The 14895-nt window shown below is 42.0% G+C and overlaps 1 protein-coding gene across 7 annotated transcripts in view; it reads right to left on the bottom strand.

The window, feature by feature from the left end:
- The window catches only part of acot7 (acyl-CoA thioesterase 7), a 60628-nt gene extending 45997 nt beyond the window's left edge, over positions 1 to 14631 (bottom strand). For 2 of the 7 annotated variants that reach the window (XM_084184812.1, XM_084184815.1), the window contains exons 1-2: positions 13989 to 14112; positions 2534 to 2651 (exon numbers count right to left, since the gene is read on the bottom strand). In XM_084184812.1, coding sequence (XP_084040938.1) covers positions 2534 to 2651; positions 13989 to 14038 — 168 coding nt within the window. In that variant the 5' untranslated portion in view covers positions 14039 to 14112. Of the gene's footprint in view, positions 1 to 2533; positions 2652 to 4395; positions 4553 to 13988; positions 14113 to 14497 lie in introns of those variants that run through there. The other 5 variants (XM_084184813.1, XM_084184814.1, XM_084184811.1 and 2 more) reach the window with 5 other exon arrangements.
- Between the last annotated feature and the right edge of the window lie 264 nt (positions 14632 to 14895).

The following is a 14895-nucleotide window of genomic DNA, read 5'->3' as shown; positions in this document are numbered from 1 at the left end:
TGGCACTCCGGTACCGCTTGCCGTGCGGTAGCAGAGAGAACAGTCTATGACTAGGGTGACTGGAGTCTTTGACAATTTTGAGGGCCTTCCTCTGACACCGCCTGGTATAGAGGTCCTGGATGGCAGGGAGCTTTGCCCCAGTGATGTACTGGGCCGTACGCACTACCCTCTGTAGTGCCTTGCGGTCAGAGGCCAAGCAGTTGCCATACCAGGCGGTGATGCAACCAGTCAGGATGCTCTCGATGGTGCAGCTGTAGAATTTTTTGAGGATCTGAGGACCCATGCCAAATCTTTTTAGTCTCCTGAGGGGGAATAGGCTTTGTCGTGCCCTCTTCACGACTGTCTTGGTGTGTTTGGACCATGATAGTTCGTTGGTGATGTGGACACCAAGGAACTTGAAGCTCTCAACCTGTTCCACTACAGCCCCGTCGATGAGAATGGGGGCGTGCTCAGTCCTCTTTTTTTTCCTGTAGTCCACAATCATCTCCTTTGTCTTGGTCACGTTGAGGGAGAGGTTGTTGTCCTGGCACCACACGGCCAGATCTCTGACCTCCTCCCTATAGGCTGTCTCATCGTTGTCGGTGATCAGGCCTACCACTGTTGTGTCGTCGGCAAACTTAATGATGGTGTTGGAGTCGTGCCTGGCCATGCAGTCATGGGTGAACAGAGAGTACAGGAGGGGACTGAGCACGCACCCCTGAGGGGCCCCCGTGTTGAGGATCAGTGTGGCAGATGTGTTGTTACCTACCCTTACCACCTGGGGGCGGCCCGTCAGGAAGTCCAGGATCCAGTTGCAGAGGGAGGTGTTTAGTCCCAGGATCCTTAGCTTAGTGATGAGCTTTGAGGGCACTATGGTGTTGAATGCTGAGCTGTAGTCAATGAATAGCATTCTCACGTAGGTGTTCCTCTTGTCCAGGTGGGAAAGGGCAGTGTGGAGTGCGATAGAGATTGCATCATCTGTGGATCTGTTGGGGCGGTATGCAAATTGGAGTGGGTCTAGGGTTTCTGGGATTATGCTGTTGATGTGAGCCATGACCAGTCTTTCAAAGCACTTCATGGCTACAGACGTCAGTGCCACGGGTCGGTAGTCATTTAGGCAGGTTATCTTAGAGTTCTTGGGCACGGGGACTATGGTGGTCTGCTTGAAACATGTTGGTATTACAGACTCAGTCAGGGACATGTTGAAAATGTCAGTGAAGACACTTGCCAGTTGGTCAGCACATGCTCGGAGTACACGTCCTGGTAATCCGTCTGGCCCTGCGGCCTTGTGAATGTTGACCTGCTTAAAAGTCTTACTCACATCGGCTACGGAGAGCGTGATCACATAGTCGTCCGGAACAGCTGGTGCTCTCATGCATGCTTCAGTGTTGCTTGCCTCGAAGCGAGCATAGAAGTGGTTTAGCTCGTCTGGTAGGCTTGTGTCACTGGGCAGCTCGCGGCTGTGCTTCCCTTTGTAGACTTTAAAGAATATTTCTCTCAAAACTGTGATTCCTAAAAGATGTGTCCGGAGATTTGGTCAACTCTGTCAGATTTGTTTAAAATCCTAAATGAATCAGGGATGAGCAGGGTCAGCTATACCATAAAGACCCCTTATTCATGTACTCATTACATGTAGTGCAAAAAGCCCACTAGTGGCCTGTAATGTTCTCCATTTTTGATAGATTTAAACAAACAATATTGGAATCACCATGGTCACAACCATAAACTGTCAACTCCATCTGCTTGATAGATAGAATATTAATTTTGGTTCAAATATGTTACATTTAATTAGGTTTTAGAATTGTAAAGCAACTGAGGAAAAACAAAATTGCTACTGTGTATACATACCACTTGAATTAGGAAGAAAAATGCAATTTTTGTCAACTCTGTAAAACATCAACTCTGTCAGATTTTTCTCTAACATCAACTCTGTCAGAGTGCTGAAAGATCTGATGGAATGATTATGTTTTTATTGCGCAATGACTGGAAGTCTATTGGTGTATGCTAGTGGATACCCATAAACTTCTATTCATTGCACTAAAGCTAGTTAGCATTGGCTCTCAGCATCATGGCAAAATGTGTAAAATAGCATGAGATTAGCTATAATAATGCAAATGTTCTGCCCCCTGTAAGAAAAAAATGTCACTACATATGACTCAGATGATTGTCATTACTAAAACATGTTCAGAATGTGCTAGAAGGTATAAGACAATACCATGAGGACGCAAATCAAAAGGAAGCTACTGGTGAAACTGCCGAGGTAGGTCCAGCTCAGGGAAAGTACACTCTAAGACAGGGATGGGCCTTCTTATTGTGGTAGGTGCAGGCTTTCGTTCTAGCCAAGCAGTAAGAAACCAGATTATATTAATAAAACTGAAACGGAGGAATATTTTGCCAGCCATTCAGATTTGTTGGTACTGCAAGCACTATAAAATATCAACTTAGGGCTAACGTTTCCCAGCTTTAGCAGCCAATGCTTGTTCCAGGTGCAAATCACTCACTCACACATACACACACACACACTTTATCCAATTACGCACACGCACACACTTACCCCAGGCTGCGTGTTGCAGTGGCGCGTTCCTATGATGCATCCAGCTTCCTCAATCATCTTCAGGATGGTGCCACCATGCACATTGCCCACTATGTTGGCATCATCGGGACGCATGATCCTGGTACAGACAGAAGAGAACAGCATCACAAATTAGCATTAGGAATAGAAGAATACAATGGTTTATTGTCCTCAAATGAGGAATTACTCTTCAGTCTCCTACATAAATAAAGTATTGCACCAGTACAGTTGCAGTAACATCTATAGACTATACAGTCTCAGTAAAAAGGCTAGATCAACTTAACAGTAGACAAAGATAGGTACTGTAAACAAATGAGTAGCGCTACAGTTTTTTTGCGGTGACTTCTACTCAACTGGGCCTTGTTTCCCCAGAGCTTTTCATTGTGCTACATTCATCATTAGATCCCACTTCATCAGCATGTTAGCTGTTTCCCCAAAAACCATCTTCTGCACTAGAAATAAAGTATAGTAACTCTCTCTCTCTGTGAATGTTGATGCATTAGTTGAATATGAGGTGAAGTTAAGAGTTTTTTTAATTGAAAGTTTGTTGTAGCTAGAGGGCTACAAAAGCCATTCTGTACAAACATTCATACACACATTTGAATACTTTGTTTGGATCTAGAATGAACCAATGGGAGTACAAAGGGAGTACAAATATTTTTAAATTCACACATTCTTGGTTCAATAATCATAAATCACTCTTATCAGTTTTATAATCAGAATGTTATATTTGTATAAATATTTTGATAGATGCTTTGTTTTTGGTATGCCAGCGTTCCACAACCCTCACACACACGCACACACATACACACACACACACACACACACACATACACACACACAAACAGCTCTCTCTGCTATTATTCATGGTGGTCACAAAGCAAATCTCCACTGTTTCTGGCCAGATGGACTGAGCTTTTCTGTCTCCCAACACAGGAGTATCATAGCAGTTAAATCAGATTGATCACCCCCCATTTGCCGTCCCCACTAACGATGGCAAGTTTCCTCTTTCCGTTCACAGGCCTCACTGAAGTGTGCTCCCCCTAAAAAGCCATCTATATCACACACCCCAATGAGTTAATGGCCTGCTCTGTTTGAATGTGTCATTAAGACAGATAGTGGGCACACACACTCACACAGACATGATGTAGCGTCAATACACACTGTTCAAGACACCTGACAAACTCACACTTGCAGACCTTACAGATCCATGACCATAATTATCGGCGCACACACACACACGCACACGCATACACACACCCAACACACATACTTCTCAGATAATTAACCACAAGTACTAGGACATGCCAGACATCTTTGGTATCTTCCAGTCTTATACAAATCCACATTATGTAAGCCTACTACTTCTGATAGTAATTTTTTACATTATTTCACAATAATTAATTTACATTTCACATTTTGGTCATTTAGCAGACAATCTTATCCAGGGCGATTTACAATCAATGCATTCAACTAAGGTACGTAAGACAACCACATATCATTGTCATTGCAAGTAAAACATTCCTCAATAAAGCAGCTATCAGCGAAATCAGTGCCAGTAAGAAGTGCCAAGTGCACTTCCAAGTCGTCTCATTTTGATTCATGCAATGCATGACTGATCACATAGTCATAGGGAGAAACTGATTACCAATAGTATGTATTGTGAGAAAATCAGCATTATAAAATCACCATGGAGGTTACTACATACTGAACCTGTCTCTTTACTTAATTAACTGACCAAATGACAAAAGGACACAGGTAGTCATAACTCACTCAAAGAAGTAGGCTACAAAGCATGATCATGGCCTCTGAGGAAGAAATGTGTGTGTGCGTGGCAACTCTACCTGCTGAGTTGCTGTTTGGAACCCATCTCCAGTCTGCTGATTGAGGGAAACCTGTGTGCACTGACCTAGAATCAGTCTTAACACTCCTGCTGTCTGTCTGTCTGTCTGTACAATCAGTCTAAGACCAGTCCATCAGCCTCTCTCGTTTTCATTCACTACTCATCTCCCTGTTACAACCCACAATGACATCATACTCTGACACCATCACACTGACCCCGCCTCTGTTGTGATTTCCGGACTAACTGGCTTCCTAGCACTCGCACTACTGCCCATCCCCATGGGACCTTGGCCAATAAGAGCTGCCCTCTCAATGTGGTTGCCATGGCAATTGACATAGTTGGAGAGCAGGACAGGAAATATTGTGGCGAGGTTGAGCTTTCATTGCATCTGGAAATGTGAATGTCATAATCATAGTCCTTTTAATAATGAGTTACAGGAAAGATATGTACGGTATGATTGGCATGTGTAAAGGTAATACAATAACATTAGTCAGCATAACACTGAGATCAAATGTAAGGCATGCACACACAGTGTGTGGTAGTCCATTCAAATATAATCTATTTCTATGTTGTAGCCTTCCTGTGTGTGTGTGTGTGTGTGTGTGTGTGTGTGTGTGTGTGTGTGTGTGTGTGTGTGTGTGTGTGTGTGTGTGTGTGTGTGTGCGTGTGCCTGTCTGCCTGTGTGTGTGTTCATGGTTTATGATTAACCAGATGAAGCCCAGCACCTCCATGTCGCTAATCTCAGCATCTCTCTTTTATGACTCAACACAGTGACACACACTCCCTTCCTTCTAACTAATAAAGAACGAAATAGCAGGATCTGGCAACGTGATAGGGACGAGAACCAGTTGGAATCTCTTAGATCAAAGCTGTTTTTAAATCCATAGCGATCACAACATTACACATTTTACCAGGAATATTAATCTACACACAACTCCAGGGACCAGTTTTTCAAAACATTTAATACAGCTCAAAATGATCCTGTGTTGTGTTCAATTCTGTTCCACGTTAAATTTGTATCTCCCTTCTTTTGAAAAGTAACTGCTTAAAAAGTGGAACAAGGTTTTTATGCTACAGTATCATTAATCATCCCATGTAAGCTAACTGGTATGACTATAAACGGACAATAAGTCAACAGATCAGTGCAGAAAGTGTCAATTAAATAGCAATCTTCAAAAGATTACTGAATCGTCAAACGACTATAATGTGGTGCTAATTCTCCTTCGACAAGTCCATGTCCAGCTGACATGCCACAAAGAGAAACAACAACATGTAAAAAAAAAAAATACAAAACAGGTTACCTGAGCGGAGAACGGAAAACGACCAAACATTTAGCGTGCTTTCGAAAAATCCTTCCTGTCCCATGAAAGTGTATCATTGATGTAATTAATACATAGAAAGCTGTGGTGCGTACACAGGTGCTATAAACATATGACTGACTGAGGTTCAGCATCACCAATATTACATCAGGGTCGTGTTCAGTTGGGCACACTAAAGCAAAATGTAAAAAACTAAAGCAAACATTGAAACAGAAAATCAAAATAAGCATTTGTTATTGGACAATCCAAGGTAGTCCCTACCAGTTTAAGTCTGTTTTCTTCCGTTTTATGCCCAATGAACACATCCCAATGTGTTCTATCAATAGGCCTACCTAGTGAGAGCGGTATCTGTGAAACAAACACACACAGCTGTTCCTGGCAGCCGCTCAACATACACTTGTTTTCCAGTGATGTCTTCCTGATTAATATGGTAAGGAGAGTGATTAAGGAGAATAATTAGCTGAAATGGCTTACCTGAATGAGCATCTATAGGATTAAGATGATACATTGCCTCTTAGAGATGTTCAAAGTAGTAAGCTAGACCAAATTTACTGTAAACTAAGTCTGATATTGACAAGAACAGAGATGTATTGTATGTAACAAATGCATCACCTAGAGTAAACATGTATCCAAAATGTTATCAACTTACCCTGGCAGAGGCTGCAAGTTTGGTTCATACTAACCTTAAAAGGTCAACGGTCAATTCTATCATTGTGACATTCCGTAAAGAAAATTGGTCAGTCTGCAGAATATGCACTATGCTTTACCGCAAAATGACATACAGTACCAGTCAAAGGTTTGGACAGACCTACTCATTCAAGGGTTTTTCTTTATTTTTACTATTTTCTACATTGTAGAATAATAGTGAAGACATCAAAACTATGAAATAACACACATGGAATCATGTAGTAACCAAATAAGTGTTAAACAAATCAAAATATATTTTATATTTGAGATTCTTCAAAGTAGCCACCCTTTGCCTTGATGACAGCTTTGCACACTCTTGGCATTCTCTCAACCAGCTTCACCTGGAATGCTTTTCCAACAGTCTTGAAGGAGTTCCCACATATGCTTAGCACTTGTTGGCTGCTTTTCCTTCACTCTACCGTCCGACTCATCCCAAACCATCTCAATTGGGTTGAGGTCAGGGGATTGTGGAGGCCAGGTCATCTGATGCAGCACTCCATCACTCTCCTTCTTGTCAAAATAGCCCTTACACAGCCTGGAGGCGTGTTGGGTCATTGTCCTGTTGAAAAACAATTTATAGTCCCACTAAGCCCAATCCAGATTGGATGGTGTATCGCTGCAGAATGCTGTGGAAGCCATGCTGGTTAAGTGCTCCTTGAATTCTAAATCAATCACAGACAGTGTCACCAGCAAAGCACCCCCACACCATAACACCTCCTCCTCCATGCTTTACGGTGGGAACTACACATGCGGAGATCATCTGTTCACCCACACCACGTCTCACGAAGACACGGCGGTTGGAACCAAAAATCTCCAATTTGGACTCCAGACCAAAGGACAAATTCCCACCAGTCTAATGTCCATTGCTCGTGTTTCTTGGCCCAAGCAGGTCTCTTCTTCTTATTGGTGTCCTTTAGTAGTGGTTTCTTTGCAGCAATTCAACCATGAAGGCCTGATTCACACAGTCCCATCTGAACAGTTGATGTTGAGATGTGTCTGTAACTTGAACTCTGTGAAGCATTTATTTGAGCTGCAATTTCTGAGGCTGGTAACTCTAATGAACTTATCCTCTGAAGCAGAGGTAACTCTGGGTCTTCCATTCCTGTGGTGGTCCTCATGAGAGCCAGTTTCATCATAGCCCTTGATGGTTTTGCGACTGCACTTGAAGAAACTTTCAAAGTTCTTGAAATGTTCCGTATTGACTGACCTTCACGTCTTAAAGTAATGATGGACTGTCATTTCTCTTTGCTTATTTGAGCTGTTCTTGCCATAATATGGACTTGGTCTTTTACCAAATAGGGCTATCTTCTGTATACCCCCCCTACCTTGTCACAACACAACTGATTGGCTCAAACGCATTAAGAAGGAAAGAAATTCCACAAATTAACTTTTAAGAAGGCACACCTGTTAATTGAAATGCATTCCAGCTGGTTGAGAGAATGCCAAGAGTGTGCAAAGCTGCAAAGGGTGGCTATTTCAAGAATCTCAAATTTAAAATATATTTTTATTTGTTTAACACTTTTTTGGTTACTAAATGATTCCATATGTGTTATTTCATAGTTTTGATGTCTTCACTATTATTCTACCATGTAAAAAATAGTAAATATAAAGAAAAACCCTTGAATGAGTAGGTTTGTCCAAACTTTTGACTGGTAGTGTATTTGAATGCATGTAAATTCACACAATATAATATAGTAAGTGTTGTATGTATCTTGTTACTACCTGTATTCTTATGATAGATTGACCATACTCTGTTCTACCCTCAGAATAGACAGAAGACTCCATAGTGGTGGCCATGTGCAGGAGCGGGCAGTGGTGGAAATCGTGAGGGCCAGAAATGATATAGGGCTGACAGAAATAAAACAGGTCATTGAGGACAACTATGACACCTTTGCCAATGTGGCATCCATCAGCCTGCCGACAATCACCTGCCTTTTGAAAAGGCACCGGGTATTTATGAAACAGCTATACTTGGTGCCTTTTGAGAGAAACAATGGCCGGATGAAACAACTGCGGGCCCGAGTATGTTCAAGTACAGCACCACTGTAAGATTACTGTCACTATTTGATGCACATGGTACTTCACAATCATATTGTAATTGAAAATAACTAACCCACATCTCTTTTTAGAGGGTTCTGGAGCTTGATGCTGCTGTGAACCATCACAAATACATATTTGTTGATGAAGCGGGCTTCAACCTGGGCAAAACTCAGCGCTGTGGGCGGAACCTCATCGGCCAACGGGCGACCGTTCAAGTGCCCGGACAACGTGGGGGAAACATCTCTGTGTGTGCAGCCATATCCGAAGATGGTGTAGTAGGCCGTATGCCTCTACTTGGGTCCTACAATGCTGCACACCTCATTGAGTTCCTCAATGAGATTGAGCAGGCCGGTCAAGGTGAAGGGGTCACCTATGTCATTGTGTGGGACAATGTCAGGTTCCACCATGCAGAGGTGGTTCGCACATGGTTTCCAGTACATCCCCGATTCCTGACCCTATACCTGGCCCAATACTCTCCTTTCCTCAACCCTATCTAGGAATTATTTTCAGCATGGAGTTGGAAGGTGTATGATCGCCACCCACATGAGAATGCCCATGGATGAGGCATGCGATGACATCAACCCAGACCAATGTCAGACTTGGATTCCCCATACCTAAAGGTTTTTCCCCAGGTGCATCAACAATGAGGACATTCACTGCAATATGGATGAGAACCTTTGGCCAAATGCTCAAGACAGGCTTGATGCAAACTATTGCCTGTTAACTAGTTTATTTCTTTCAATTGTTTCCTCTGTTTAATTTCATCTGTTACAGTACACCCATGTTGTAATTATATCTGAAAAATACAATGTATTTTTGCATCAATGACTGTGGAAGATCTTCAATGATCATACCTTTGATCACACATGGGATAGAAATGATGGAAATGTTATTTTCAGTAAATTCTGATGGGTAGTGCAAGTGTATAACCTAATGTTAAAACAGTGTAATGTACTGTAATTTACAGTACAGTAGCATATTGCTTTCAGCAATTCAAAGGGTAATTTTGAAACATGTATCTTGTATTTTCTGCTATTGGATTAACTGGTTGGTAGCCCTTTCCACTCACAGGCAGGTCTTCCTGTATACGGGTTGAAAATGGCAGATTTTGTCATTGATAAGCGCCTAAATTGGAACGCAGTGGCTGTACAGTAACATGCTATACATGACATCAGAGCTCTGGCTCTTTACTTCACAGCGCTGTATGGGTTTTGACTGACAGCTGTTATAAAGTTGAGCAGCACGTGCGACAAGAAAATGTCCCCATCCCTCACGCTAATTGGCCTACATTTGCAAATTTGTTTGTGAGGGAAATGCTGTAAATCGAGAGGAGTCGATGTGTTCTGAAAGATGAGACGTTGAGGATTATAATAAACACAGCTTTGATGTCATACAAGCAAACCACATACCCGTGAGTCCAAACGTGCACTTACCATTTCCATTTTTGAAAACTCATGTCATTTACAGTATCAATGTTTATGATCGCTATGTTTGATCCACAGTTACAATGATGACATGCATTATACCCTGGCTTGTCCTGAACAGAATGAGCCCATTTACTGTAAGTATTTGATCACCTACCAACCAGTAAGAATTCCGGCTCTCACAGACCTGTTAGTTTTTCTTTAAGAAGCCCTCCTGTTCTCCACTCATTACCTGTATTAACTGCACCTGTTTGAACTCGTTACCTGTATAAAAGACACCTGTCCACACACTCAATCAAACAGACTCCAACCTCTCCACAATGGCCAATACCAGAGAGCTGTGTAAGGACATCAGGGATAAAATTGTAGACCTGCACAAGGCTGGGATGGGCTACAGGACAATAGGCAAGCAGCTTGGTGAGAAGGCAACAACTGTTGGCGCAATTAGTTCAAGATGACGGTCAATCACCCTCGGTCTGGGGCTCCATGCAAGATCTCACCTCATGGGGCATTAATGATCATGAGGAAGGTGAGGGATCAGCCAAGAACTACACGGCAGAACCTGGTCAATGACCTGAAGAGAGCTGGGACCACAGTCTCAAAGAAAACCATTAGTAACAAACTACGCCGTCATGGATTAAAATCCTGCAGCGCACACAAGGTCCCCCTGCTCAAGCCAGCGCATGTCCAGGCCCATCTGAAGTTTGCCAATGACCATCTGGATGATCCAGAGGAGGAATGGGAGAAGGTCATGTGGTCTGATGAGACAAAAATAGAGCTTTTTGGTCTAAACTCCACTCGCCGTGTTTGGAGGAAGAAGAAGGATGAGTACAACCCCAAGAACACCATCCCAACCGTGAAGCAACGAGGTGGAAACATCATTCTTTGGGGATGCTTTTCTGCAAAGGGGACAGGACGACTGCACCGTATTGAGGGGAGGATGGATGGGGCCATGTATCGCGAGATCTTGGCCAACAACCTCCTTCCCTCAGTAAGAGCATTGAAGATGGGTCGTGGCTGGGTCTTCCAGCATGACAACGACCCGAAACACACAGCCAGGGCAACTGGCCCATAATCTCCAAAGTGTTCTCTTTCAATTGCTACCATGGTCATGCATAGGCTTTTTATAGTTATTCTGTTAGAAACATTTACATTTGTCCCTATCCATATAGGCCAATTTCCACAAGTGTAAGGGGTTAAAACAACTAAATTGAGAAGATATCATTATGTTGTGTTTTGGAGATTAAACCAATGTTCTCATTATATTTTACAGTAAACTTATATTTTGGATCAATGGTTGTGTGGTGAAAGATGTCTCCAAACAAAATAAATGCACAATGAATGATTTTGAATGTAAGACTTGCTGCGTTACAAGTGTTACCAGTTTGGAGTTTTGTACTAAGAGTTTAAAAGATTCACCACATACTTGTGAAAATAGCACCAAAGCGATTGAAAAAAAATGGTAATATCTAACATGTATGGTGGTTAAGATATCTAGTACACAGTGGGCACTTTGATATGGTAGGGTAGCCTAGGACCCTCTGGCATCCACGTTACTCAAACTTTGAGTAAGTGTAATGAATAAAAACCAGTTAACGGCAAAAGTCGTCCCACAGTCCAAAGAAGAGAGCGATTTGAGACAAAATTATGTTTGTTCAGAACTATTAATATCGACAAAACATAGGGGTAGGGTTAGGGTTAGGGTCAACTTTTCTGTGTTGTCATGTTTGGTTCATAAGATATGACACAAAATACACTATTTGGTTAACAATGGAAAATGACCGCCAGGAGGTTTTTTAGCCCAAAGATTTTGTTGTAATGTTTGAGTCACTCAAATATCACATGAATACACATTAGACATGGCAAAATGTATAGAATTGCAAGAAAATGAGCTTTAAAACTGCACAATTTTCTCTGCACCCCATGACAAAATGTGTAGAATTGCAGGAAATAAGCTTTAAAACCTGTAAAATGTTCTCACCGCCAACAAGAAGGGTATGAAGAGTTTGTGTCTTGAACAGTGCTTGTGCCCATAGAAATAGACGTGGCGCATGCATGCAGGGGAGGGGCGTGGGATGTTCCCCAATGCAGGAAGGGGGGCCTGAGTGAGAAGGTTTAGGAACCCCTGCCCTAAGATATCTTACAACTTCACACTGGTGTCATCTACTGACACAAGGGTCACAAAAAGCATTGTCTCATCATTTGAATGGAAACAGTGCATACAACAGCATGTGAACACAATGTTGTAACTAGAGTAATTACAGTGTTACACAGGCACAAGACGAACTTAATATAAAGTGTCAGCCTGCACGGCTATATGTCCAGCGCTTATTTCAAATAATTTATCTGGGATTGATTGAGTTTGCCTGGCACAATGGAACAAATAGAATAGTCGCAAGAGTTCAAACCCTACACATTTGGCACTCCAGGCAGACTACAGCAAACGCTCAAATGATTTGAATGATTTCAAATAGTCTTTGAAAACTGGTCTGCTTTCTATTGTCTAAGCTTAGTGAAGTCATTAACAACAGAGAATAGATTTGATCTGATTCAGATAAGGCCCAAGCTGGGAGAGCAAGGTTTTGTGTAGTCATGCCCTACCGGACACATTTTAACCAACATTACAAGAAAGTACAATCATATTACTCCAGGTTAAGCCTCGCTGCCTGTAAAGTATCAGGCCGATTCTAAGATTTTAATTTTAACTTTCTAAGCACTACATGGCATTGTCCCGTCTTCCCTGGCAGTAGTGAAAGACATGCTTGTTCCATACAATCCAGTAAAAGTGCTCCCCTCCCAATTCACTGACCCAAGTGTAAACAAATGCCGGGGAGGAGCCTTGGCTAATGATAAACGTATATGGCCGGTAGATGTCATTATCTTATAGAAACTACTCACTCTCATTTACTGTGTTGCTATGTCATGGATCTGTCCCACCCTGGTTTATGATCCGAAAGGGAGGTGAAGTTGGTTGGATTTCCGCTTTTGCAATGGAATGGTCCAGAGTAGGACCAAGACGATTTTAATACATTATTATTTATTTTAGTATGTGAGAATCATAAAGCATTGTAGCCTACTACAACTTACGTACAATGTTGTATTATCATCTTATAGCTTATGATACTGAGTAACAGGCAGCTATGGTGTCCAATTGAATAACTGCTGCATAGAAAGACATAACATTAGGAGCCTTATAATAAGATAATATGCCTTATAATAAGACATTAATGCTTATAACAAACTATTAAAGCGTTATAGCAATCAGTGTTAAGTATAGGCTAGACTTGCCTTTTTTTTTTTCTTGAGCAATGCCTTTTCTCTCTTGGTGTGGTGCAATGCTTCTTTCTACCTTTAGGAGGATGATAATACAGACCCATAATGCAGTGCAAATGGACGCTGCTGTAGACTACATTTTAAGACTCAGCAAAGGCATTTGATAAGATGAATGCTGCGACAAAAGCCAATGCAAATATTAATCAACTACCGCCAACGGGATTGCGCAGCATTTACCTGCCCATGTTTATTGTTCTGGTTACTTTTTACCCCAACCGAAACTGTTTGGGAGAGGATATAAATCGGCTACAAGTATACTAGTCGCACACACTGGTCTGACGTTTGCCCATTCAAACTGAATAGCGAGAGGTTATTTGGGAGTTTAATTCTTTATTTATGTATTAGGCCTACTTGTGTGGTGTGAATTACAGGGGTCTCACGAATATACAATAAATGCCACAGGACGACCTTAAGATGTCCTTGTTTGCCTCTACGCATCTTGTCCGGGTCCGTCATCATTTCCAAGCATCATTGTCGAAAAGGTCATCACGCGACATGTGATCGCGTGCACAATTTGCGCCTCAGCTGCCGGTAGTCGTTCTGTATTGTACTAAGAATAACAGTATTTGCGCCTATTATAGTGGGTCGTCCTTATGTGACTTCTATGCAGTCAACATTTGCCGGAATAGACCCAGAGCAAAATCTATTTGGCGGATTATCGGGCCGCTTTGAAATGTGCACGCAAACCGGTAGTTGAACTGCTCTCGAGACTCGTTGGATCTCATCCAATATGTCACAGATAAAGAAACATATAAATTACATTTCTTAACACAGCGCATCGTTTCGCTTACCTGCATATCTGGAGGGAGGAGGCTGTGGCTTGCGATTGTGTTCCCGACATGATGATGATGATGACTGGCTCTTTGTTGAGCTCGTCTTGGCGCAAGTCTCCTGGTGCAGTGAGGATAGCAATATGCAAACTCAGTCGGCTAGTACGCTATTGCAGCCGGTTAGCAAGATCAAGCGACATTGTTTTGACAGATCGTAAATTCAAGGAATAGCCTACCCGTGAAGTTACAATGTAGCCTATACTAGCTAGAAATAATGTATTTAAAATAGTTAGGCTACATTTTGTTACATAGGCTGTAACATTGCAAAATAATGTAATTTCCTCAGTGTGCTTCTAAAGTTACGTTTAGCCAAATAAATGGGTTGTTTTGTTGACAATGACATGAGTCGGTTTCTTTGAACAAAGGTCTCATAATTCATTGCAGGCTTCCTGTCCACTATTTAGCCGAACATGTTTGTTTAGGTTAAACTGACAATGAATACAAAGAAAGTACTATATTTTAAAAGTTACCTGTTTTTGCTGTGGATCAGAACGAACGAACGAACATCTAAATGTTTATTTGGGAGGTTAGCTAGTTTTCACAACTCACTACAGATGATAAGTTCCGTGAGAGGCTGTCAGTGTCATCCTTTACAGGAAAAGCTAGTTATGTTCAAGAATTTGCGTCACTGGCACAGAACGTTCAAATCATCACGATAAAAGACCGCGAGAGGGCATCAAAGACTCTCTAATTTAATGGGTCGCAATGATTTTTTGTCGGCTGCAAGGGCGCGATTGACCCTCACAACAACTGTCACTCCAAGCGCCTATCCAAATCCAACTGCTACAATATGTAACTTTTTGTGAGACCCAACCAAATTGACATTTAAATGAGAAGCAAGTGAAAGCAAGTCTAAGATGCAGGTGAT

Source organism: Coregonus lavaretus (assembly GCF_964263955.1).
Source record: "Coregonus lavaretus genome assembly, chromosome: 20".
In the NCBI taxonomy this organism is placed as follows: Eukaryota; Metazoa; Chordata; class Actinopteri; order Salmoniformes; family Salmonidae; genus Coregonus; species Coregonus lavaretus.
The sequence above is the reverse complement of the archived record's forward strand: the minus strand, read 5'-3'. Positions and strand labels throughout refer to the sequence as shown.